This window comes from Hyperoodon ampullatus (assembly GCF_949752795.1).
Source record: "Hyperoodon ampullatus genome assembly, chromosome: 19".
NCBI lineage: Eukaryota > Metazoa > Chordata > Mammalia > Artiodactyla > Ziphiidae > Hyperoodon > Hyperoodon ampullatus.
Window position 1 is genome coordinate 56074408 of NC_136932.1, and position 27775 is coordinate 56102182.

General features: G+C 52.6%; 1 protein-coding gene across 3 annotated transcripts in view; it reads right to left on the minus strand.

Moving 5' to 3' along the window:
- The window catches only part of MSI2 (musashi RNA binding protein 2), a gene marked incomplete at both ends in the record, with an annotated part of 392858 nt that overhangs the window by 42971 nt on the left and 322112 nt on the right, over positions 1 to 27775 (minus strand). For all 3 annotated transcript variants that reach the window (XM_079724998.1, XM_079724999.1, XM_079725000.1), the window contains 2 exons: positions 2357 to 2431; positions 11855 to 11969. In XM_079724998.1, coding sequence (XP_079581124.1) covers positions 2357 to 2431; positions 11855 to 11969 — 190 coding nt within the window. The remainder of the gene's footprint in view (positions 1 to 2356; positions 2432 to 11854; positions 11970 to 27775) is intronic.

A 27775-nucleotide genomic window follows, 5' to 3' on the forward strand; every position in this document is an offset into this window, starting at 1 on the left:
CCCTGAGACACAATTCAACCAGATATTTCCTGGGCTGGCTCATGGGGGCCCGAGGGCAGGTTCTCAGATGAGACGGGGGCCTGAGCGAGGGGTCCACTAGTGTCACCCCTCCCCCAAATTATACCGTGTTAGGATCCTTAACTGTTTGCTGGGACTAGTGCTACACGGAGGGGGCAGTGGCAACCTGATGGTGAAGGGAGGTAGGCTGCACCACGTGCACAGAGCAGCGAGGCACTCTCACCGAGCCAGGACGTGGGACCCTGCACACCGTCTTATCCCCTGGGGAGGAAGGTCGGGGAGGGAAGGAGAGGAAAGGCTTGCCCAAAACCACCACCAGCTTCTGGGCTGAGCAGGACAGGCAAGGAACGGAAAACAGGGATGGCGACACACAAGGTCTCTCCAGGAGAGGCATGCGTGCATGCATGTGCGTGTGGGGACCAAGCACCCCTCATCATAACACACCTCTTCATGTAGGCTCTGGAACAGCTCCATCCAACAGAACTTTATGTGGTGATGGAAACGTTTTATATTCTGCACAGACAGTAGCCACTAGCCACGTGGCTGCTGAGTAACTGAAGTGTGGCTAGTGTGGCCGAGGAACTGAATTTTCCATTTTACTTAATTTTACTTAAATTAAATTTAAACCTTAGTAGCTGCACGTGGCTAGTGTGATTGTACTAGACAGACGGATGGTAGGAAGATGATGGGGTATGGCAGGTAAGACGCAGGCCACCTGGGTCCCAATCGTGGCCCTGCCCCTTACTGGTTGTGACCCCTTGAACAGGGTTTCTACCTCTCCAGGCTTCAGGGTCCCCATCTGTGGAGGGAAAATCTACAGGAGGTGCAGACCGTGCCTGGCCCGGTGCTGGCTTCTCAGCTTGTGGTGTCTGGTGTCCTGCTTGGAGAGGCCCGTGGCCACCTGAGCTGCCACGTGCAGCAGAGAAGCGGTGCGGAGGGCTCCCTTGGGGCAGCTGAGGATGCTTGCTGAGGGGCCCACCCTGGTGGGGAAACCACCTGGCCCTGGGGACACACTTGTGGGCAAGTCCCCCCACGCACCCCCCTCCACCTGAACTTCTGCTTCTGTACCTGCTGTTCTCTTTCGCCTCCCCCGCAATCAGAAAGGTGCACGGACCCCAGCGACCATCCTGCCCAAACCCCTCATTTCCAGAAGACAAAAGAGAGGCCCCGAGATGCTGGGTGACCTGCCTATGGCCATGGGCAGCCAGGACAAGAGCCTAGGGCTTCTCTTGCTGGTTGAGGATCTGTCCCCCATAGGGCATGGCTCTCAGTGTCCCACATGCCTCCTGACCTCCCCCGACACACCCCTTCCCCACCCGAAGCTCAGTCCGAGGCACAGGTGGGACCGGCCCCTCGCACACCACGCGCCCTGCCCTCCACTGCCTTCAGAGCGCTGTCCCCCCAGGGCCGTGTCCTGCTCGCCTTGCCGCCTTGCAGCTCAGGCCTCTGGGTGACCAACCAGGAGTGGAAGCCCAGCTCCCTAGCGGCTCCTCCCAAGACACAGAACCAAGAGGGCACAACTCCGCTCCTAGCATCTTTCCTACACACCCCAGCTGTCCTTAGAACACAGACACCCCCGAGCACCCCAGCACATTCTTGCTGTACTCCAGGTCTGGGGAAGGCTGGCTTCCCCCCTTCTAGGGAAAAGCAAGCCCCATAAAACATCCCTTCCTTCACGCCCCTCCCCCATCCCTGCAGGACCACAGCCCCCGCTGCCCCACAGGTGAGAGTCCCAGGCCTCCCGGTAACATGGGAGCTACAGCAGCCTGGGCACGCGAGTGGGTATCACCGGGCGCTCTGCCTTGAGTCTCTGACGCCCACACGGAGGGAAGGGAGAATCTAACGAACCCCCGCCACCATCACTCAGGAGAGAGAGTAGACCCAAACCCGAGAGTAGACCCAAACCCAAGAGCACACCCAACACACACGTCAGAAGGGCACCGGAGCCAGAGCAGGGGAGGGAGGAAGGTGCGGTCTAGACAGCACGGCACGTGAGTGCGGGGGAGGCGCGGGTGACGGAAAACCCTGGGCCCCGAGTTCAGTCCCCTCCCCGAGGAGAGAGAACCTGCAAGAGGTTTCAGAAAAGGGAGGGCAAGCAGAGGGAGGGCTCCTTCCCTTCCCCCTCCAAGCCACTCTCAACCAGTGAAATACTTCAGTTAATCAGAAACTGGGCTGCATCCCGACCTGGATACAAGGTCAAGTGGATCTGCAACTTAGCACCTGTAGGTCATTTCGTGAATGGATGTATGCGTGAGTTGGTTCTCCTTAGGGGTCCCCCTGCCCCCCGATGCAGCCCACCTCCCATGTCCCCAAAGCCCTGGGAGACAAAGCCACTCACCTGGGAACTGATAGCCATAGCTGGGAGCAAATCCAGGGTAGCCGCGGCCATAGGTTGCCACGAAGTTGGGGTAGCCTTGAACACAGAGAGAAAGACCACGCCGGTTAGAGCAGCTGCTTCAGGTTGGGGGAGTCCGAGGGAGGGCGGGAGTGAGACACAGTCCGAGTTATTTTCCTCCACAAAATTACTTGTCTCCCGTGGGGGTCTTTACCCAGGGCCTGGGTCACCCCTCGCCCGTGGCTGGGGCACTGCTGTCAGCCTGCTGGTGATTAGCCTGTATTTGGGCCGAGAGACCCCCAAAGCCCATGCACTTTCTTGAACCTGCAGAGTAAATGCCACAGGTTAGCCCCAGACCCTCGGCCCGCGCCGGGCGCTGACATTTGCAGAGCTTACCCTGTATGTACTTTACCTTAAGGCTATTGACAGTAGGAGATTAAAGTCCTTCGCCAGCACCATGGACAGAGCATGAGGAACGCGGGGCGGGGTCACAGTCTAGGGGCAAAACTCAGGGGCTGACTCTGTGCCTCTGGAAAAACACTGGGCCCAGTGAGCCATGGCTCGGGGGACGCAGGGACCAAGCCACGTCCAAGCAGGGACACTCCACCGTATCTTCCCAAGGCCCTGGGAGAACAGGGCGGGCCTGGCTGTGCTAAATGTGCACCACAAGCATGAACCCAAAGCCTCGACAGGCATTTCCCAGCAAGCACGCTCCTTCCAGGCTCCCGTCTCAGCAGATTACGTGGGGGTGCAGGCTAACCGAGGGGTGTCTGTGGAAACCGCTGCTGGACTGGGCGTGGCGTGCAGAGGAAAGTACCGGCAAGTCCTGGCGTCCCTGTGGGCGCCTCCGATCAGTTACCAGTTACCAGCCCCCCACGAGATGCCCCTGCAGCTCCTACCCTTTGTGGTGCCCACTCAGACCCTCACTCCTCACGTCCCGACTTCTTGAGTTCGGCTACAAAGAAGGCTGGGGTAGCCTTCTTGGATGGAAATTCCACTGGCCATAGCAGACCCATGGCTGCCCCGTTCCCAGCCTGCCAGGCTCCCTTTGCTTCCCTCCGCTCAATACAGAAGAAACTGAGTCCATTCACGCTCTTAAAATACCACCCTGGTCAGCCTGCCACCTACTTTACCACCACCACCATTGCCAGCCTGACCTCTGCTTTGACCTCTGAGCGGGATGCCTGTGGCTGTTTTCGACTGCCCAGCACCTGAACTCCCTTCTCTGTGTCTGAGTCTTGGAAACAGGCCTGCCTCCCATCATGGAAGCAGAAAGGCCTCCCTCCTGCCCTTGCTGAGCCTGGCAGCTGGGAAGCAGACTGTGAACCCGGGCTGGGCCAGGGCAAGTCTTCTCCAGGTGCCAGGGGGGCAGAGGAGGGCGGACGGTTCAGAATCTCTTCTGGCGTCAGCAGCAGAGCCCGGGGTCCATTGGTGGCAACAGTGGCCCCCTAACCCGGTCATTCCTGGGTTGTCCCTTGGTGGGGCTGTGCCTGACCGCCCAGCTCCCCAGTTCCTGCCTGTTCCCCAGCTTTCCCGGCACTTCTGTCCGTTGCCTAAGCCCTTTCCAATAATCTCTTTCAATTTTTTTTTTTTTTTTTTTTTTTCCCGGTACTTGGGCCTTTCACTGTCGTGGCCTCTCCCATTGCGGAGCACAGGCTCCGGACACACAGGCTCAGCGGCCATGGCTCACAGGCCCAGCCGCTCCGCGGCATGTGGTATCTTCCCGGACCGGGGCACGAACCCGTGTCCCCTGCATCGGCAGGCGGACTCTCAACCACTGCGCCACCAGGGAAGCCCCCCAATAATCTCTTTTACTGTTTATAGCAGCCAGAGTTATTTCTGTTGCTTTGTCACCAAAACGCTAGTAGAAAGCGTTTTGAGGGGCGGGTTTAGGACGGTTTCCACGCCCTCCAACCATAAGGCCCATAAGTGGCGGCTTCCCACATGTATCCTTGTGGCTCCATACAGCAACTTAAACACCCTAAACTCAGGCTCTGGGGTCTCATCATCCACTTCCAAGGTGAATTCTCACATGTCACAAGCATTTTCTGACCCTGCAGGTGATGGCTGAAGACCAAGATCATTCACTAAATTCCAGCTTGGGTGCAGCATCACCAGTTAGAGTTTGTGGGTCTTCCTGCTGCTTGTTCATAGCGCTTTTATGCTGAAGGGGGTCCAGAAATGGGACCCACCCTCCTTCACTTTCCTCTGCTTGTTGGTGTCACAGCTTTCACCTTGACAGGAAGATCTGTCATCAGACCTAAGACAGAAGTTTGCTGGACTAGACATCAGGAGATGGGTTCCAGCCCTGCCTCTGGCCCAAGGCCATGCCCTAGGGGTTCTTCCCTTCCTTCTGGGAGCTTGAGTCTTGCCATCTGTAGAAAGCTTTGCAGGTCCCCTGAAGTACTGATGGGCCCCAATTCTCAACAGAGACCAGCTGTGGCTCCTTTCCCTCGCTTTGGCCAGAGCCTTTGCAAATTTGCAGTCACAGCTCACTGGCCAATTGATCTGTTTACGCCCCACAAGGGTCTTGCTGCTTGCTCTTCTCACATGAGTTTATTTCCCAGCACTTGGTGCCTTGCTGACAGAGGGGTGCCCAGACCAGCCAGGATGACCTGGCAGCTTTGTCCTGACTGCAGAGGAACAGACCCCAGTGAGTCGCTGAGCTGTGGCACCCAACAGGGAAAGAGAGACAGAGGGACCAAGAATAGGGACAGAGACGGGGACTCGGGTGCCTTAAGTGGACACACACACACTGGCTCCTTCCTTGGTATTTACTTCATGGCTGGCCAGCCCAATTCTCCTCCAAATTAATCACCTGCTATCAAATCAGATCTTTCAGCAATAGACTTCTTACCATTATTTCAACAATATTGATTAATGAATTATATGCAAACAGCCAAATCACTGCTGCCCAAGGGCTTTCCTAGTGAAAAATGACTCCTTTGCCTCTAACTTCAGTGCTGGGGGTCTTAAATATTTTAGTGTTAACGTGACAGCAAAAACCTAAGCCCATGTGTCACCTTCGAGACTCCCTCAGGGTGAGTGGGGTGGAGGGTGGTGGAACGCCCAGTCCCTCCCTGATTCGAGTCACCAGTATGATCCCATCGTATCTGCCTACTTCCTGGCACACTCGCAAGTCTTCACCAGGATTGAGGAAAAGCATGGTCAAGTTCACCCCAGTTTGGGGCCTCACCCCAATCTTCCCGGGCATGTCAAAATTGTCTCCTGTACAACAAAGACGAGAATTTGGCCTCTGCCCGAGTGGGAGACCTTATCTCCCACCCCATCACCGAACATCCTCTGGGTCGGGCAGATGAAATCATAAATTTATAATACAACATTACTTCAATTTTCCTCTTCATTTACTGCTGTGCAGCCCAGATCTGCTCCAGCGGTTCACAGCCCCAGCCACATGGGGGAAACTGGCTGGCTGCATATCAATAGCACATTACAGCAGACCCATGCGGACGCTCCATCAAGCCACATTACGTTGAGATGACCCAGCCACCGCTTCCATTAGCAGCCGGGCCCCTCCCTCACTGGCCACTGCACAATTTATTTGCTCCAGTACTCTGGATGCCTGATCAAGCCCACAGTAATTATCTCTTGTCAAAAAAGGAAAAAACCAAGCCTTCTGCCTGGATGACCACCTTTCTTGCAGACAGGCTTTCCACTGTGGGGGGAAAAAAAAAAATCAGAAGTCAACAAGAGAATTTGAAGTTGCCAGTTGGCTCATTTGGGGGCACCCCCCTTTTGGGATGCTGGCAGAATTCTCAGAATTGTGGTTCTAGGTCTTTGTTCCAACCCTAGAAGATGTTTGCACATGACTCATCCTTTTCCAGGCTCTGTTACTCAGCTACTCAAGGGTCACAGAAAACAGCTTCCACCAGGCCGTCAACTTGAAAGAGACAAGAGACAGGGCTGTTTATCCAGGGAGCTGCCAGCGTGTGACACATCTGCTGCGTGGCATGCAGAGCATTGCCTGGGGCACCACGGTGGCTCCATGAGGTCTGCACACAGAGGCGACACCAAGTGCCAAGGGCCCTTTCCAGGCCATAGTCTACAAGGACGCTGGGCCCCCAGAATCATCTGGAGTTGCAGGGGTTCCTCCAGACCTGTGCTGTCCCGTTAAAAGTTTAACTTAATTTAAATTATATAAAAAGAAAGCTTCAGTTCTTCAGCCTCATCTTAAGTGCTCAATAGCCACATGTAGCTAGTGGCCACCATCTTGGGTGGTGCAGATATAGGACCTTTCTACCACCGCAGAAAGTTCTAGTGCATTGTGCTGCTCTAGATAGAAGATGAAAAGCTGAATTTTGAGTTTCCTCTGTTTACTAGAAAACAGCTGAACACATGGAGACCTCCTTGGGGATGACCTCAACAGATATTTTGGGGAAAGACAAATCCCAGTTGAAATTACAAGTGAGTCTAGGCATGCGGCTATATGTTCCAGCCAATCTCCTTCTGATCAGCGAATGCCAGCAGATTAGAGCTCCTCATCCCTTCCAGACCAAAAAAAAAAAAATTTTTTTTTGCTTTCATTTCCAAGGGGCTTAATGTTGGGGAACACTGGGTCAGGATTTCACAGCGCTGCTAAGAATGCCTCTGGCTTTCTTCAGCTGGTCAGCAATGTCTCTCCACTTCTGGGCCCGCGGGGTGAGGCTTTTCTTCAAAGCCTCAGCAATGAGGTATTTCTCTATCACTGCTACCAAACATGTTAAATAGTGTGTGCCCAGCGAGGTCAAGATAGTTAGAGGCAGTAGGATTATACGGCAGAGAAGGCCAAGAGGAATCAGATATATCAACAATAATCATGTTTGCTTTTATTAAGTCCACTTTCGTTAAGAAAAACCAAACAGATTCTAGTTCACTGGGTGGGCGAGGCAGCGAGCAAAGTCTGAGAGCTGCAAAAATACCTTTCCTAAGGGTCTTAGTTGATTTTGGTTTTGTCTAGCTCAAAGGCAGGGAGACTGACCTAAGGATGATTCCTCCTCTTCTCTTGAACGCTTTCTTAAAGGAATTCCCATTGGCCTGATTATTCCACGATTCTGTCAAAGGCTATGAAAGCTAAAACCAAAACAGCTGTAGGTTTCCTCCCAAGGACGTTTGCTGCCACAGCAAGAGAGATCAAGAAAGAATAACTGCAACTGTACGCTCATCAGCCTCCCTTTGATGAGACCTCCCGAAGTATGGAGAAAATCTTAAAGGGTATTTAAAAATTAGTTCCACAGTTTCCAAGTCATTTATCGACCAGTGTGTCTGCTGTCTCACTAGGATGTCTACTCCCTGACATCAGACTTCTTTCTCTGGTGCCTTCTCAGCATCTAGAACGATGCTTGGCACTTAGGAGGTACTCAATAAATATTTGTTGAACGAATAGATTTAAAAGCTTTAATGGTTTACAGTCTCACTTCTAAAAATCCCTAACAGTGTTATGTATTTTTCTGCTCTTTCGACAATAAAAGTTTAAATCACTGAAACCTCATCTCATTAACAAACTTAAAAAAAAGTGTTTCTGCGTGAGCCAAGTTCCTTAGCCAAACTGTTGGTGGTGGCAATGGTGGTGATTCTAGGACTGATATGCAGGCCTAGTGCACCACAGAGATGGTGACCCAGGTGACTGATGGAGTCAGGTCAGGCCATCTTGCCAAAGGATTAGACTTCATTGGTGACATCACTTTAAGGGAAGAAGCAAGAAGCAAGGGCTTCAGTTACAGCACAGCAGATGGCACGCTCCTCCACCAAGAGTCCAGAGGCCCAGGGTGCCAAACTGTGCCAGTGGGTGAAAGAGAGGGCAGCCCTGGCAGTTTCTGGCGAGCGCATCAGAGAAAGCTCGGTGAAGACCCCAGCCTGGCTGGGGAGGCAATAGGCCAACCAGATCGTGAGACTGTGAGTTTGTTCCCTGAGTGGTGGTCTGATTCCCCCTTCTGCCTGGACCTCAGGCTGAGCTGGTTCCCAACTGGGGACACATTTGGGGACCTCTCAGGAGGCCCTGTCTCAGCAGGCATCTAGATGGCCTCAACATAGTAGCTGGGGGATTCAGGAGGGCTGGGAGCTGATGAGGGCTGGAGTCCAGTACACAGATCTTGTTGGGAGGTAGAAATTCAAAGATAATCCAACTCCCTTGGCTGGGGGTCCAAGGAGGAGGCTGCAGGTGCCATGGCACAAGTCACACACAGATGCAGGTCTAGCTATGTTCTCGGTCACCGGCAGGAAGGGATCCCAAGTGGCAGGGTGTTGGATACCTACTTGGGTGGTAATTTGCCCGGGGCTCCCCAGTACCTTACTAATAACAGCTCCCAGTTTGAGTATATATTACTGTATTTTGTTGATTAGAAGACACACTTTTTTTTTTTTTTTTTTTTTTTTTTCCACATCTTAACATCCTGAAAGTGGGATCCATCTCACAATGTGGTTTAGTTAACAGCGTATATTTTTTCTTTCCGGATGGTAGACAAGGTGCATTCCACCACCCATGGCAGCTTGAACTTGACAAAATACAGCACTGGTTGGGCACGATACGGCTTCATTTATCCTCAACAACCCCATGAAATGAGGGTTCCCATATCCCTATGGATGGGGTAACTGAAGGACAGAGAAGACTGTCCCTCCGAAGCCACACAGCTGACCAGACGAGAAGTCCAGATCTCCTGATTCTGAGGTCCCGAGCCCTTTCCTGTGGTCCACACAGCCCGCCTTGGTGGAAGCCGGACCCACACCATCAGTTCCACCCGAAGAGCTCTCTGCTTGCTTGGGGGTGGAGGAGAGCCCCGGTGACCTGAGGGGGCCTGCCTGGGGCATGGGGGTTTCGCCTGGTGGCAGCTTCAACCAGAGCTACATGGGCAAAAGGCCAAACCTTTAAGTAGCAAGGGTATGGGGGATGGGGATGAACTGGGGGATGGGGATGAACTGGGGGAGGCTATGACTCAAGAACCACAATGACTTTTTAAACCAGCTATCACTACCTCTTTGCTGCAGCTCAGGGAAGTCATAACCTGAAATACGAGAGAACAAAGTCGGGGAAGATGAGTGAGCAACTGGCATCCATCACATTTCCATCCCTCCGAGAGCAGGAACCAATCAGAAGGCATCTGGAGAAGCAGAGGGACCATGTGGGTCTGCCCACCACCAACTGTGGTCCAAGCCACTCGGCCCACCACCTCTCCTCACACACGCTCTGCCTGGACCTGCCCAGCAGCAACCTTGATGGCCCTCGGGGCTCCACACTAGGACCCTCGCATTCCAAGCTATTCCTTTTGTCTGCACGACCCTTGGCTTGCTCATCCTCATCCTAGCTGAGATGTCACCTCCACAGGGAGGTGTTCCCTGATTCCTCCAACTAGTTTCCATTCCTCATTATGTGCCCATAAAGCACCTCACAACTCTCTCTATTATGAGTAATAACGTATCCGTGTGATGAGCTGTTAAATGTCACCTCTCTCACTAGACCACAAGCTCCATGAGGGCAGGGACCACATCTGCCTTGTTAGGCACTGTCTCCCAGTGCTGGCCCTGGGCCAGGAACGCATTAGGTGCTCAAGGACTATTTGCTGTTGAATGCCTCCTGCGGTCAACAAGGCACCTGCCTGGGCTCCCATTATGAAACCATTGGTCTGTGGAGCCCCGAGCCCTTGCTTGGCATCTGGGGAGAATACAGCTGCCATACCTTTGCTCTTTGGCAACTGACATGAGTGAGCTGGCTTTGCTCCACACCTCTGCTTCCCCAGGAAGAAAACCTCCCCCAGGCAAGCAGAGAAAACCATGGGGTACATGATACCTCACATAAAGGGTATCAAGTGAGAACCAGAAGGGTGGGGGCACTTCCTGAAGATCTGGTTCCTAAAAAGCCCCCCATTTGATGCCCTAGGGACTTTATACCCATCATTTAAAATTCAAGACTCTGAAAGCCAGCAGGCAGTATGGGCTCAACTCCTTTAAGATTTTACTTTAAAATTGGGAACTATTAATCCATTTGGGGCTTCTTTTGGTATATAACATAAGGTAAGGGCCACATACAAATTATTTTTAGAGCAAGAGCTACACAAGTGTCTTACAGTCAACCAGGAAATAATTCTCATTGATTTTTAAAAATTAATTTCTTTAAAATAATTAAACTCATACATAGAAACACATTTAATTTAGGCTCCTTAACTTTTTCTATCAACAGGTGCCTTCCTATATGCCACACTATTTTAATTACTGTAGTTTTGGACTATGTTCTGATATTTGGTCAAACTCTCTTTTTTCTCATTTCTCTTTTTAAAAAATTTTCTTATTTATTCTCATGTGTTTCTTCTTCCAGGTAAGTGTTAGAATCATTTGGCCAATTTTTAAAGAATTACAATAGGAATTTTCCTTGAAACTCTGTTAAAGCTAAAAAATTAGCTTTAACATCTTAGCCATTTTGAGAATTCTCATGGCATCCTTTTCCGTTTTTTAAAGTTCCTCAAAATAACTTTACCTGCCTTGTTACTTCCTCAGGCAAATAGATACAATTCTTTTAAAGATCTAAATTCTAAAGCCAAGAAAAGTTTTATAAATTTAAAACTGAGCCAAGAATGATTTAAACAGCAGCAAATCTGAAAATACATAAAGAGCTTATCAAACAATATAGAAGAGGGACTCTTAGCCAAACCAAATGAAACCCATTAAAACTAGACAGACCGTGTGCCTGAATGGAATTTTACCATTAACTACCATTTATCCCATTTAATTAGTATTTTCCCGACACACAATAACTTGCACTAAAATACCGTTCTCTCGCCTTGAAATTTCTAATTATTGTTGCGGCCCACACCATTATGCTTCTCCACTGCTTTCTCCATCTTTCATGCCATTTAAGCGGCAAGATTTTCAATTATCTATGCAGGACGGACAGAGATACCTTTAAGGAAGGGGCATAATATGCAACTCAATTTCTCTAAAAGCCAGGAGAGATCATTTTTCATCGGAACAAACATACTTTGTCTTTCATCATTTTTTTTTTTTGGCAAATAAAGAATAAAACAGGTTATTTAAGACGTCCATTTAAACACAAATTTGATATCCCAAGAGAAAAATGTTAATCGCTTAAATAGACAGGATTATCGCCCACCATTACCATATCCCCTCCTCTCCCAAGTTTTAGAAAATGTAGCCTCGGCTCACATAAGTTAAGCCAGCCAGGAGTCCATAGGTCTTTAAGAACTCCCAGTCAGCAGAGAGGGCTGAGGCAAAGAGAGTAACTTTTCCTCCTTTTGAAAAAGGGAGTGGAAAGGGGAAAAAATAATATCAAGTACCTTCTATGAGCCAGGCATGGGACAAGATGCCTATCTATCTAGTTGTCTGCCTATCTATCTATCTATCTATCTATCTATCTCTGCTAATTTAACGGTCACAACTGTCCTGTAAGAGGGATTATCACCCTCATATACAGATGGGGAAGCTGAGCCTCAGACAGGTAAAGCAGTTTGCCCAACTGGAAGGTGACCCAGTCCCCAGGGTCCGGCCCAGACTCACCCAGCATCCCCATGCCAAGCATGAAAGCATCCATGGTATAAGGCAGTCCCCGGGCCCGGCCTCTTGTCCCAGGTGGGAACATGACTTCCTTCGGCTGAGCCTTCTTACATTCTACCTGTTAAGCAGAAAGGCGAACAAATGAGATGCAAATGAATTCCATGTAAATGTCAAATGCAGAACTGATCTGGTTACCAGCTAAGTTATTTTTAGCCTTGCTCCTTACTCACTGTAAAAAGAGTCGCGCCGAGTAAATGGCCTGCAAAATAAATATTGAAGAAAACACACCACTTGTGCAAATCCTGCAAAAACCTACAAGGATGAGATTGGGTTTGGAGGGGATGCAAGGACAGCAGCTGAAGATGCACAGGTGTGGGCTGGAGCGCAAACTGAAACCTGCGCAGAAGGCGTGAGAAGGCGGGTGATGGCTGTTGGATGCGTCTGTGAATAATAACAACAGCAATAGTAATAACCCGTCATTATCGTTCAGCCCTTTACATGTTTACACATTCCTCTTAGGCTCCATCAGGTCAGTGACTCTTCACAGCAGGCCACTTGATCCTGTCTCATTAAATACAAAGGCCAGTTAGTCTTAGCTCCATTTCACAGATGAGAAAACTGAGCATCAGAAGGCTTGTGTAACAAGCTCTAAGCCATATCCCAGCAGGTGCAGGCCCGGAAGCCGGATTTTTAAAATTTCTAGGTCAGCGATGCCACCATCTCCGTAAAACCTGCCCCAGCACACTCCCAAGGGAAGTAAGAAGATTAAACACGGATTACCGGTTTCTCACTTTGCAGCTATGTCTTCAAGTGGTTGCTAATCTTTCCTTTCTGTTTCCCCCTCTGCCTCCAAAATTTCTTAATCCTATTCTGCTCACATCCAGAAGTCATTTACTTAACAACCTTAATGACAGGTAATACAAACCCTAAGAAGTAAGTAAAACTGCTGCCTGTTGAAGTTCCCACACTGTTATTACTAGTGTTCCTTAGGCCCTTGGTCGGCGCTTACTTGCTTTTAGTTTACAGATAGACTTAACAAGCCTTGTTAGCCAGGAATCAATCCCATTGCTGATGAAGATGGGATGTTGTAGAGCAAGGCAGGAGTGCTTAAAGCTGCCGGAACTAACAGCATGACAGCCTGACAGTGATGGGGAAAAGACAAGAATCAGGTACCTTATTTTAAAAAGCAGTCTGGGGCCATATAGTATAGGAGCCAAAACTTCACATAGCTCGACAGCTGCTGAGGGTCACTATCACACATTAAATTACTATTGCTCACGGCATGTCTGAGAGATGAAGAAAAAGTTAAATTGTGTGCAATGTACTTTGTTTTAAAAAGGACCTACACGGGTTATCCATTATGGAGATATTCTCACTCCAAATACTTCAATTAAAAAATATTTTAGTGCTGAAGGCTAGGGGGAAGCTTTAGTTACCTAAAATATTAACTCCTCTTTCTTCAAAGACGTCGGATAATAAGTATTTACTGTTGCACCTTAAAGAATGATAACCACGCATGCTTTAAAAAAATGGAAAAAATGGCTCAACGTTCATGGCTGATATGTTTAATACAAAGAGGTTTTATAGAGTAAAAAGAAAGAGATGGGCATCTCCACAGAGAAATGGGTAAAGGACTCGAACAGGCAATTCAAAAATGGCTAATAAAGGAGCATACGTCCCCAACTGTGTGCTTTTTGAAACAGCAAAAGCCATAAATGTATACACTTCCCGCAGCCAAGAAATCCTACTTACAGGGATTTATCCTGCAGGGATGAGGCTATTCACCACAAGCATTCATTATAATTTTTTTTAAAAAAGGAAATATCCTAAATGTCCAAGAACAGGGAGTTAGGCCGAGTTTGGTACATCCAAGCTGATTGAAAGCTATGCAGCTACGGAGAAGCAGGCTGATAATAACATACGTGGGTATTGGGAAACCCTCAGTCCCAGGCAAAGCAGGACGGCTGGTCACCCTAACTGCAAGAGGTGGGGAAAAAAGCAAATTACAGTGCCTTTGGAAAATCAACAAGTGTATATATCATATAGGGGAAAAGTACTAAAAAATTACGCCGAAGTTGTCTTAGTTTGTTCTTTACTTCCATTGTGCATTCTATTGTTGTTGTTTATTCCTCCACTTTTCTTGCTTCGAGCATTACTGTCGCGAGCGAGGTGGGGTGATTCACAAGAAATAAATTCATCAGAATTGGGTCTTTTCGATTTCTCTCATAAGCCCAGAGCTGACATTGTGCTCCTGGACTCCAGATCCCATCCCTGGGACTCAGAAGCAGGCTGAGAAGCCTCATTTGCAAGAGGCTGCCTGAGCCTGGGGAGATGGGTGTGCTCTGCAGAGGCAGACAGATAATTACCTAACGCCAACACCGGGATCTGGAATAATACGCTAACCAGCTCACTTCCTAATAGCCCTATCGGTGACAATCTACTGCATTGTCTTATGAAAACCTGCTGCCTGTTCCTAGGCAACCTGATCAACGAAAATTTCAGGTTTATACAATTTTCATTTAGGAAACATAAAGGTTAACTGACTGTAATGGGAGTATTTTAAACAAACCCACCTCTTTCTCTCACAGAACAGGGCTGGCAGCTCTGCTGAATTCTGCTCTGTCTGGGCTGGCGATGTTTCGGGCGGCACCGCCTGCGTGGGCTCTGTCAACCCCTCGCCGTGTCGACGGTGAGCGCTCCCGGAGGCCAGGGGCCGTGGCACGCGCTCTCTCTGGGGGACCCTGCACGTCCCGGGCACTTGAGTGACAGGCAAAGGCAGCAGTCACACTAGGGTGCCCTGGCCTGGCCTGGCAGGCACGGAAGCCTTCTTGAAAGATTTCTCAGGACCAGGAGGCCTGCCCCCAGCCCTCACTACCTTTGATGATCTCATATGAAGAAAGCACACAAAAGGGAAAAGAGGCATAGCTTTTCTCTCCCTGGATCCTGAGTCCATGCAGTGGGCCTGGGGCTTGCTGAGGATGAAACTCTGTCCTTCGCCCATCGGACTGTGAGTTCCCAGGGCAGGGATCAGGGTCTGCCTCTACTTCCTGGTCCCTCAGTGAGGTTCCATACAGAGCACGGATTGGCCTACATGCTCCTTCAGGGAGACCCGGTCTACTTGATGCCATGGTGCTGAGGAACACGACGTGCCCAGCGAGCGCTAGGCAGCGGGGGTGTAGAGACACACAAGGCAGGGCCCCATCCAAGGGCCGTCAGTCTATGAAAAGAACAGGTCCTGACTGTCTTGTTCTCCTAACATCAAGGCAAATATTCATCTGTCAACCTGTCCCTTGTCACTTCTGGGCCTGTCAGCCTCTGGCACCTCTTGAGTGAGCCTACATTTGAGCCACCCCCATCCCCGCTCTCCTCCCACTGGGCCCTGGGCAAACCAGAGAACTTGGCAGGAGCACCAGAGTTACAGTCAGAGCCAGAACTCGGGGAACCAGCCCATCTCCGCAGCTCCACGCACTCAGTCATCCGGCCACACGCTGTCCCGGTTTTCTGTTGCTGTGCAACAAACTCCCTCAAACTTGGTGGCTCTCAGCAATCATTCATCATGCTTCCTGGTGGCTCTGAGTGCGGAGTGGGCCCAGCGGGGCTCTTGCTTGTGGTCGCTCATGTAGCTGTGGTCAGATGATGGCTGGGGCTGGAGCCAGAGGAAGCCTGCCTCGGAGGAGAGCCAAGATGCCTTCTTCCCTCCCACGGCGGGCAGCGGACGCTGCTTTGGCTAAGACCGTTCATCGTGGCTTCTCCGTGGCACCCGGTCTTCTCCCAGCATGGTGGCTGAGTTCCAAGAGGGAGTGTCCCAAGCATGAGCATCCCAAGGGCCCGAGGCTGAAGCCACCCAGCTTCTTAACTCAGCCTTGGGAGTCACACTGTTTCTTCCATCACCTTCTACTGGTTACAATGGGCCAGCCTGGATTTGGTGTAGAAGGGGGACACTCTCAAGGACAGGAATGCTGGGAGGCCTAGGTCATAGGGGCCACCTTTGGAGACTACCTCACGAGATCAAAGGAGAGCCGTGAGCAGACAGGACAGCAGGACCCTTGGTGACGGGCTTGCTGGGGGCTGCCTTCACCATGGGGCACAAGGCAGGGCGCTGAGGCTCCCTTCCCAGGGCAGCCCCAGAGACACTTATCTGGCTCCCCAGGTAAACAGAAGCAAAATAGGAGTGGTTCTCCTGGTGACCTGATCTGCTGCTCCAGCCCTTTCAGCACCGTCCCTTTTATGGTGAGACCCCCTCATTTATGGTAAACGCTCCCCACCCAAAGTGCTCACTCTCAGGCAGCCCTGGTGGGGGCAGCGTCTGAGGGAGAAACATCTCCGAGGCTTGGGTCTCAGGTCTCCTCAACCAACAGCTCAGACCCCACCTCTGCAGCTTCTCACCACGGCTGCCTTCAGTACTGTTTCAAATGGCAGCTGGAGCAAGTCATCTGGGTGGAGGGCCAGAAGATGGAGTGGGAGTTCCCTTTGGATCTGTGCTCGTAAGAAGCCTCAGAGGCCACTTGTGACCAACTGCTCACACCAGGAAGATGAGGTCTCCATTTTCAAGCTTCACGGCTGGCAAAGCCACAAAGTAACCCCCACACCGGGGTCCAAATGCCAAGACATGCCAACCCCCCAAAGCTAGATGGATTTGCTTTAAAATTCCAATCTCCAAATATGCTGCTCTGCTTGGTAAACTGGCTTTGGAGGAGAGGGTGTGGCTTCCCTGTAGCCCACGCAGTGATGGGCTCAGAAGGATGACCCGGCTGAACCCTCCTCAATGACAGAACTCCTAGGCCGGTGGCTGTCCCTCCAGAGGGTGAATCGGAGTCTACTGTGAGGGTGATGTGTGGTCTCTAACCGTCTGTGCAGGCTGCTCATTGGTGTGGGGTGCCTCCGCCCATCTGGGTCCAAAGCAACTCAGTGAGGAGGTCTGTTTCTAACTTTATATTTAGAAAGAATTTCAAGAGGACAGCACAAAGGACGCTGCACACCCCTTATCAGAGTCACCTGTTGTGAACATTTTGTGGCTTCTGCTTTAGCATTTGCACACTCTTTGTCTCTGTCTATAACCATGTATTTTTCCCTGAATCATCTGAGAGGAGGCTGCATACATTACAGTTTGCGTTTCTTAAACATAAAGACATTTTCTTACATGAGCACGGTACAGTTAGCAACCTCAGGACATTTAGCGTCTATAAAATACTTGTATCTAACCTGCCTTCTGTACCCCTATTTTGCCATTTCACCCAATGATCCTTTCATAGCAGTATGCCCACCTTGAAGAACAGGAAGCTGAGGCCCACAGACATCATACACGGTGCCTGTGGCTTCAGAACCAGTCTATGTCTGGTGGGGCTGGGTTTGAACCCAGGTCCGCCTGGTGTCACGGCCCAACCAAGGCAGGGGGCCCTGTGCCACCCCCTCTCTAGGGGGGGCGATGCTTGGCATTGGCTTTGGAGAAGGCGCTGGGACTTCAGCGGGGACAGCTTCCCTGCAGCTACTCTGAGTGGCCGCTCTTGCCCAGCTGGCCCGCAGCTCTTGCTCAGGCAAGCTCCCTGCCGGGCACCTTTAGGAAGAGGCTGGCAGTCTGAGAAGGATGCCACAGTCTGGGAAGTGAAGAGGCTTTTGTTCTTCCTTGGTCTCTACACAAATGGCCCTGGTCAGCACGTGCCCCAGGACCAGGAGGGAAGCCTGGCCCGGCCTCAGTCTGGGGAAACCCAAGCCCCGCAGCCGTGGCCTTGATTTACCACCGAGGACAAGGAAGATCTGTGTGGCCTGAAGAAGCCAGCGTTTGCAGCTTCACTTCTTGCCCCAAACAGGTCATGTTAGAACCATTTACTCCTCCAGGGAGAGAGGGGTCTACTTCAAAGGATAAAATAGATCTCAAAGAGGTCAACCTGGACCATGTGGCTGGCAGGAGGGGAGGGACAGCTGTAGGTCAGGCCTCTCGGGGCGGGCGAGCGCTCGGGGGGGATGGCTTGTGGCTTCTGCTGTGGGCACCATCCTTCTGGGGAGACATCCCGAAAGACACAGACACCTGACCACCGGGACCTCCTGACTCAAGCTGCACCCCCTCCCGAGCCAGGTCCCCGTGGGCTCCAGGCCAGCACTGACTCTCTGAAGCCCAGGCTGACCACCTCCTGCAGTCCCCAGGCTCCGAGCGGAAGGGCGATGACACTCAGGTATAAAGATTCTGGGGTCCTGCCCCGAGCCAGCAGCTCCCCAGGCTCTCTAGTGAGGCAGGCGGGGTGAGCTGCACCCCAGAAACCACACACAGCGCCCACTGAGGTGTCCCCATCACAGCCTTTCTTCCTCCTGCCCGCTGCTCTCTCTTGCCCTCTCTGCCATCACAAGCCTTTCTGGAGACTCCAGGAGGGAGGACCCTTCACGGGGCTCTTGCCCTCAAGGATCCTGCAGAGCAAGACAAAGCCTAGGCAAACTCCTTGGGGAGGAACTGAGTCTACTGTCCCGCCCCGTGCATGGTGCCCAGAGTCGGCCTCAAGAGCACGGCGGCTACAGAATGTGCTAGAGAACGTGCAGCAGCTGGAAATGAAGATGAGGGCCCTTGTCCCACCATCACTCAGAGTATCAGGACGGCAGCTGGGTGAACGCCTGGCCTGAGACACCATCACGCCGGGGGCAGCAACCACACCCTGGAAATACTGGCAGCCGCCCTGGGAAGACCCAGCCCTTGACTCCAGCAGCAAAGGGCATCCAGCCATCTGGCCATACCTGCGCCTCACCAGTGCCAGCTCTTGTGCCCTCTGCCAATGCGGAGAGGACCCTCAGCCAGGCAAGACCGCAAGTGAGTGGAAGCAAGGTCCATGTCCCTTCCCCGCCTTCCTCCCTTCCCCAGACATCTCCATCAGACACTGTCCTTGCAGACAGGGAGCAGCGGGCGGCCAAGCACCAGAGGACCCACTTGTATGGATAAGTTGTCTTGTTCCAATGCAAAGGGGTCCTCACAGATAGGGGACCCCCCCAATGGAGTCTAAGGAAGAGGGGGTTACTGTGCAGACCGAAATGGAAATGCCAGCCTGGGACGTGAAGGAGGCCAGCAGAAACATCTACCTTCAAAGGACACACGCTTTTGCTATAAGCGGCCCAGACCCATTCGTGACAAGCACCAAGAGTCCCACCGGACATAGAGTCTTGACTCCCCTCTCCGGTCAGCAGAATTACTCTGGAGAAGGAGGAACATATTGTTTTGTTTTTTTGGTTTTTTTTGCAGTACGCGGGCCTCTCACTGCTGTGGCCTCTCCCGTTGCGGAGCACAGGCTCCGGACGCGCAGGCTCAGCGGCCATGGCTCAAGGGCCCAGCCGCTCCGCGGCATGCGGGATCTTCCCGGACCGGGGCACGAACCCGTGTCCCCTGCATCGGCAGGCAGACTCTCAACCACTGCGCCACCAGGGAAGCCCGGAACATATTGTTTATTGAGCACTTCCCCATTCAAGGCATAGTCACGACATCCTCGTGTGTATATGTCTCTGTGGATACATATATTATATAATGTAGAATATATGTCATTGCACATAAAGCACAGCGCCTGGCACACACAAGTCCTCCAAGAATGCCCAGTGTTCTCAACACCCTCACTAATCGACTCCCCGTTTCCTCCGTGAGTTGGCCTGACTCACCCCATGGTTAGAGTAGAAAAGGCAACTGAGGCTTCCAAGAAGGAATTGCCCAAGGTCACAAAGCCAGATAATGGCAAAGCTAGGATTCAATCCTAGGTCCTCCAATTCAAACCCCCTGTCCCCACCTCTCGGCCTCTGGCCAGCCCTTCCCTCCCTCCCTCTATCCACCCGTCAAGGCCCATTCGGAAGCTGTTCCTCCCACAAGGCCATCCCCGATCCTCGTTCCAGAATTAATTTCCCCACCACTTCTGGGACTAATTTTATCCACTGTTTCCTCTGCTCAGTATTTTATTAAAATCAGCGATGGCGAAGTGAAAACAGTCATAAACCAATACCATTAGCACCTCCTATTCAGCAGGCAGGGCTGGGTGGGGACACAGATGAATTCAGGATGTCGCTCAGAGTCTGGGCAAGGAGTGGAGAGGAACTGGTCCCTAACCCTGTCTGGAGACATGTGCCCAGTGTCCCCCGCAGCCTCCAAGGGGTGCCCAGATCCAAGGGGGGGCCTTGTCCTGCAGCCTAGCCTAGAGGCTAAGGTCCCCGGTTTCATCTCTGCTCCACTGCCAGCTCTGAGCTGGGACCAGCTGCCTGACTTCCCCGGGCCTCAATTTTCTCATCTGTATAGCCGAGTAACAGCAATGCCCACCCCACAGGGCTGCAGTGAGCTAAGAAATTAAACTAGCTAATCCTGTAAGTGCTCGCGCTGGATAAAGTTAGCTGGGTCACACCTGACTGTCCTCCACATGGAGCCTGGGTGCGAGCCTTTCAAGGTGATAAAGCTAGTTCACATCTGCGCTTAAAACGTAGAGAAAGACAAATACCGTACGCTAACACATATATATGGAATTTAAGAAAAAAAAATGTCATGAAGAACCTAGGGGTGAGACAGGAATAAAGACACAGACGTACTAGAGAATGGACTTGAGGATACGGGGAGGGGAAGGGTAAGCTGTGACAAAGCGAGAGAGCGGCATGGTCATGTATACACTACCAAACGTAAGGGAGATAGATAGTGGGAAGCAGCCACACAGCACAGGGAGAACAGCTCGGTGCTTTGTGACCACCTAGAGGGGTGGGATAGGGAGGGTGGGAGGGAGGGAGACGCAAGAGGGAAGAGATATGGGGGCATATGTAGATGTATAACTGATTCACTTTGTTATAAAGCAGAAACTAACACACCATTGTAAAGCAATTATATTCCAATAAAGATGTAAAAAAAATATATCTATATATATATATATATATATATATATATATATATATATATATTCTATTTGTGCTAGAGGAAAAAAAACAAAAACAAAAACGTAAATCCCAAAGCCTGGGGAGCACAGAGGAAGAGAGAAAGTGGCCGCCACCCTGCAGGCTGGGAGATCTGGCATGCCGCCACTAACTTTCCCCCTGACCTCCCCAACCTGCTGGCCGGATAGGCCCGTCTTCCTGCTTTCATCAGCAAGGTGTGCTGAGGGAGCTTCCCAGGCTGCACTATTTGGGGAAAAAGCTGATGGTGGCAGCAGCAGCTGTTTTTTTTTTTTTTTTTTTTATTTCTGGGAACCTGCAAGGGCATTTCAAAGTGAAAAGAAACCTCAGACTCCAGCAGGTGCCCAAAATCTGCCACAAGCTGGGTGTTTGTCCCAGTCTGTGGTGGGCTTTGCCAGAGACCCTGCCCAGGCCTAATTTCATTTCTCAATTCAAAAGAAAAGAAAATAAAAGGGCAGCTTGGGCATCGGCTCACGCGTCCCCGGGAGGTCGGGCAGGGCAGGTGAGTGCAGTCCAAGGAAGAACAGGCCCCAGAGGAGGGGAACAGAACGGCCTCTTCCAGGCGCCTCCAGGCCCCCTCCCGACCCTGCACCCCCTGGGAGGCAGCGGTAGCACACACGGAAAAGCCCAGAGGCCTTGGGCACTGAGATACTGAGAAGGAGGCTCCGCTCTCCCCTGCCCCCCTGCAGTGACCTCACCAGAGGACAGATGAAGGGGAAACGAGCCAGAGCTCAGGCAATGGGGAGGCCCCCTCCCTGCAGGGCGAACGCCTTCTGCCTAAAGAGCCACAGACATTTCCCACCCCCCACTTCCCTCCACGCAGAGATCCCGCGGCTCGCACAACAGAGCCGGGACAAACGGCCGATACACAAACAGCACGTGTGGATGGGTGCGCACGCGTGCGCGATGGGGTGGGTGGGGGAAGGACCTCTCCCTCTCCCACGTAAACACGAGATTCGTTTAGTGAGTGCCTCTCTGGCGTGTCCTTGTTTTTGGCCTTCATCCTGCTTGTTTAATGTTATATTTGACATTCTCATTTTATAGATGGCAACAGAATCAGAATGGATGGCTAAAATTAGCTTACGAGTGAGAATGACGCTACAAATAGGATGGTGAGCACAGAAGCCTAGTTAATTCCACCCACGTTACCTCCCAGCCCCATGCCCCCCACTTTTGGGCTGGTGCCCAACTGAGCTCTCAGGCCTCAGACTGAGGCGGGGCAGCTGGAGCGGGGGAAGCATGCTGGGTCACTGGGGCACCCGGCCGGGGTCAGCACCCACCCCAGCCTGGGGCCTCCGCGGACCACCTGACCCAGCACCACAGCCCCGAGTCCGAGAGGCCAAGCCAGGACTCTGCTGGTCTCTCGCCCTCCTGCCCCCTCCCACCCAGAAGCCCCCGTTCTGGGGGTTAATCCCCCAGCTGTGCCCCAGCTGAAGGTGGCAGGCCTGAGATCCCACCAGGCGTTGACCTTAGACGTGGGGTTTTTGTAACCTCTCCAAAGGATGATGAAGTGGAAGCGTCCAAGTCAGCTTCTCTGGGACCCAGAAAATCCCATCTGCGGGGGCCCTTCTGCTCTGGCTCTGCAGGCTGTGTGCCTTCCCCTCTCCTGCGGGACCCCGGCCCCCCCGGCCCCCTGGGCCAGAGCATCAAGAGTACCCACACTCACCCCCTGCTGCCCTGGAGACTCGGGTCCCAGACCTGCCCAGGTCTGCACACCTGCATTTTCCTGACTTGTAATCTGTCCAGGGCCGCCTGACCTTATGATTACATCTTTGTTCAATATAATGCTTCTAAGAATAATGATAGTGATGATGATGATGATAGTAGGAAGACTTATCCCTTTGACAGAGCGTGCTATGGTCTGGTAAAACCCCTCACAAGTCCTAGCTCCGGCAGTCTCTGTGGTAGGTGACACATTACCCGTCTTACAGAGCGGAGGGCCGAAGCACAGAAGCCAAGTAACTTGCCCAAGGTCGCAATGAGTAGCAATCAGTGGCTGCATTGTGGGGCATGCGGCAGTGAGGGGTTCGTGGCACCACTGCCGGGAGGGCCTCCTGGATTGACAGCACTCCATTCTGAACGTTCCTTCAGTCCCCACCTGCTCAGTGCCTGGAGCCCTCTAAGAATGAAGGCGCTGCTACTTCCCGCAGGCTGCTACCCCAAACCCTGGCGTCTATTTGCTGTCCCCGCACCCCCCGTCACCACCCCCCTCAGCCAACTAGTAAAATGCTGACTCGATAGTAGTGAGCCTCGGTGACCACTTGGCTGAGAGCCTTTCCTTGGGCCCATTGAGATGAGCAGACCGCCTGCTCTGAGCTGTATCAGTTTAGGTCAGGAGTTGAAAACTATGGCCCACAGGCCAAATCAAGTAGCCACTTACTTTTGTAAATAAGGTTTTATTTCAACATAGCCGTGCCCACCATTTACACACCATTCATGGCTGCTTTTTGCCCTATGATGGCAGAGTCGAGCAGTTGTGACAAAGACGTAGAGCCTTTGAGGCTTAATATATGTACTATCTGGCCCTTTACAAAAAATTTGCTGGTGCCTGGCTGAGGCCAAATGGAGGGAACTTGCAGTTACTAAGGAGGTTTTCAGGAAGGCCTATTCCTTCAAGGCTACCAGATTATACACCCGACAACAGAGCAGGCCAAGACCTCCCAGGGCCAGACACTGAACCAGCACTTCCTATAAGCTGCCCAAGGCAGTGGCCATCATCCATCCCATCTTTCGGAGGAGGAAACAGGTACAGACAGGTGGGGTACTTGCTGGGTCACAAGATAACCAGTGGTGGGTCTGGGATTCAGGCTTGGGCAAGTCTTGGGTGTTTCTAAATGACCCGGCAGGTCCCAACTTGGGGACAAGGACATGGGACATCACTCAAGGATCCAGCCCATCACCCACTGGATGAGCCTCACACACCTGCAGTCAACACTCCGAGACCCGAATCAGAGGGGAGGCCCCGACGCTGAGAGCTTCCTTGGGAGGAGGTCTGGCCTCTGAACACACAGGGAGTGTGCAGTGGTGCCAAGAGTCCCAGACTGGCCTGGTGATCCCGGGCCAGGCCAGCTCAGCTGGCTCCATGCTCTTCCGGCCTTAGGCCCCTCACTCCCCAGTTCTTTCCTTCTGACACTGGATGGCTGATTTATGACCCAACCCCCACGTTATCTCATTAGCAGTGATCCTCGCCAGTGCATTCAGACTTCAATGTGCATACAAATCACTGCGGATTTGTCAAAATACAGATTCTGATTCAGACATCCGGGGTGGGGCCTGACGCTCTGCATTCCTAACAAGCTTGCCAACTGCTTAGCAATTTTCATAAATTGGATCACCTTAAAGGAACAAGGAAAAGGACTTTTTAAAGGAATTCCATAGTAATCCTTATATAAAGCAAGTAAAAACTCATCCTTATATTTACCAGTCAAATCAATCCAGAGTTTTCAATGATGAGGTTTGTCTAAAGTGGCAGCAGGGTAGAGTGGGAAGGACCCAGGGCTGGAGCCAGAATGACACAGGTTCAAATCCCTGCTCTGCCCTTAGAGCCATGGACTGTGGAAGTCCCTTCACGGCTCTGAGCTCTACTGTCCCCCTCTCTACAATGGGACAATGACCGCGTGCATGTAAGCTGCTGGCACGGTGCCTGGTGACCGCCGATGTCCTGCTGTGGATCACAAGTGCCCCTGCCTGGCCCCTTTCTAAGTGTACCCCGAGATCTCACCCGGTGAGGCGGGCGTCGCCTCCAACTCCTTGGAGATGGGGGCTGAGCCAGGCCTCTGAGGGGCCTGGCAGGTCTCTGTCAATTCCCACCTGCCTCCCTGCAGTGCCGGGAGGCACTGGGAGGCTATGCTGGTGACTAATCAGGCAAGTGTCCCCGCTGCTTCAATCAGGGCCCGCGGCGGGAGGGACGTGTCATCACTGCCCCAGCGCCGGCTCGCTGAGTGTCCGGGGAGGAGCCCCCTCCGGACGGTCACCAGGCGGCCCTGCGTGCGCATCCGTGTGTTTACTGTAAAGGAGCCATGTTTGCGCTGCGCTCTGACTGTGCCAGGGCGGAGGACGGGGCCGAGTCTCATCGGTCAGGCCCTGAGCTCCGGTGGCAGCCTGCTGCCCCCGTGCCCCTTGCTCACCTCTGGGGGTGGGGGAGACGCCTGTGGCCGACAGGGACCCCTTAGAGGCTCGGCCCTTCTTCCCAGCCGGGAATCCGGCCCCGAGCGAGCCCGTGGCCTTTGCCCTTTGCCCTTCTCTTAGGAGGACATGGAACCACCCAAGCCACAGCACGGCTGCCCGGGAGGGGTCGTCAGTGGCCTTGGAAGGCTGCAGCCCAGTGAGATGACCCTTCAGGTCTCTTTCAGCCTGGAGAACGGGGAACAGCCTACTGGGTACAAATGTGAGCTCTGGACCTTAGCTTTCTGGGCTTGAAATCTGCTGCTGCCATTTGCTGGCCATGTGGCTCTGAGGAGGCTGCTTAACTTCTCTCCCTGCCTCACCTTGCTGATCAGTCACATGGGGATGATAATTAGTACCTACATCAGATGTGGGTGATAGTCAAATGACATACATAAAGCAAGCACTCAGCAAAGCACGGAGTTAGCTCTCAAAAATACTGGCTATTCGTGGGATCTCGTGTGGGAGCACCAGGTGGGGCTCTCTGCCCATCCCCCTGCCACCACCGCCACGGAGGCGGCCTCCTTAAGGCCAGGCCTCTACGCTGGCAGTGGGGGTGTGTCAGTTCCTGCGGTCCCGGCTTCCCCGCTCCTCTGCAGCCAGAAGCATTCGTGCCTGCTGCTGGCTGTCCTGGATGTCAGGGAAGGGTCCTCATTTTAACAAATGTCCAGGAGATTCACCAACCAAATTAGATGGGCGATGGCTTTGGGAATGGTAATGTGCCTCACTGTCACGTGGTCCCTCACCCAAGCCTTTATTCGTCACACAATTATTTATACAGGGCCTACTGAGTGCCAGGCACACGAGGACTGGGTTAAGAACCAGAAGAGCTGGATTCGAGTCCTATCTTTGTGACTCATCATCAGCGAGACCTCTCCTCTCTGTGAATATGAGAAAATGGCAGCTCCAAGGACTCTGGGGGAACGGAGCGGGGTGGGGGGTGGTCCCCGCAGCTCTCTGTTCCTGCCCAATTCACAGAGAGACTGTGGGGCCTCCGGGAGAGCTGTCTTCACAGTTTCGAACCACAGTCCAGTTTACACAACACTCCTACGTCCGTTCTCACAACCGCCCCTGTTTCTGCTTGGCAGTCTCTGAGTTCTCAGTCTTTCCGATTTCTCATTTGAATTCTGTCCATAGCACAGTTTAAATTCATTTCCTTTTCTTTGGGCCCCAGAAGTAGAAACCAGGATCACAGAATCCAAAGCAATTCAGGGTTCGGGCTTCTGTACCACTGCGCTTCACATTCCACCCTTGGGAGGATGAGAGGTTGCCGGAGAGAAGTCCTTTCATCAATGGTGATGTGGACCATGGCGAGAGCTAACGTTTATCAAGCCTGAGCCTGTGCTTTTGCTTGTGGTGTCTCCTCCAGGCCCCAGCCACCCCACGAGGTGGTCATCACAGGCCCTGTGACCAGCAGTACCCGCTGCTGCTCTCTCCCAGCACCTCTAAGTTCCCCTTTAGGGCTTGTACCTGGTGGGGATGGGCTGGGCGCCTGCACGGACGCCTCCATGGGCTTCTGTGTTCCTGACCACTCCACCCCCAACCCATTCCTCTTGCCTACTTCCATGTCGGCTTCTTCTCTTAAAGAACAACTACCAGCCCCGGATTCGAAAGAAAACAGAAACCTCACACTTTGCACACAGTTACCTGCACCTGCCATAGTCGGCCTCCACCTGAGTAGAGAAGAAGGTGACAAGTGTGAAAGACTGGGGACAATGGCTGCAAACCTCTCTGGCTTCAGGCCAGCCCACCGGTTACCTTTCTGGGGCCAAAACTCGTACCTTCTAATTGTCCCCCACGTCATCTGGGGATTCGCCTCCCACTTCCAAGCTCAAACAGTCGTCTGTACAGTTCACCTGGCAGCCAACACCTCAAAGCCTGTGCTCCTTCACTATCTGGGTGGCCCTGGGGCATTGCCCTGGGCCTCTGTTTCCCCACGGGAACAGCGGGGAGAAGAAAGCCCTTTTCCACTTTGTGTCTCAGGCTAGTTACCAAGCCAGTCAACAGTGAAAGGCCGCACATATGCATTTGTGGCAGCACAGCAAGGCCTCTTGCCAGCCTACACCGGGCTTTCCCGATGAACCGTTACGTTAAGTCCTGCCAGGACAGGCATGGAGGCTGCCAGCGCCCTGGGCTGCCCCCTCCACTCCCCGTTGCCCAGGCAGCAGTGGAGTCCGTCAATAGCTGGCCTGGCTAGGAGAGACAAGGTCTCCGGGCACTGGAAGCAGTTTCCTTTTTTGTGTGTGTGTGGTACGCGGGCCTCTCACTGCTGTGGCCTCTCCCGTTGCGGAGCACAGGCTCCGGACGCGCAGGCCCAGCGGCCATGGCCCGCGGGCCCAGCCGCTCCGCGGCACATGGGATCTTCCCGGACCGGGGCACGAACCCGTATCCCCTGCATCGGCAGGCGGACTCCCAACCACTGCGCCACCAGGGAGGCCCAGCAGTTTCCTTTTAAGCCTCCTGTCTCTCTAGACCTGGGTTATCCCTACACACTTATCGCCCCTGTACTTTTTTTTTTTTTTTTTTTTTTTTTTTTCTGCTATACGCGGGCCTCTCACTGCTGTGGCCTCTCCCGTCGCGGAGCCCAGGCTCCGGACGCGCAGGCTCAGCAGCCATGGCTCACGGGCCCAGCCGCTCCGCGGCATGTGGGATCCTCCCGGACCGGGGCACGAACCCGTGTCCCCTGCATCGGCAGGCGGACTCTCAACCACTGCGCCACCAGGGGAGCCCTCCCCTGTACCATTTTAACGCCTGAGCTGACGTCTCCACACCACAGAACGGAAAGAAATAGTATTTTCATTTCAGATGCAGATGATGGCTAGAAACAATACGAACCATATTATAATTGTAGTGCCCTGGGAAAAAATTAGCAAG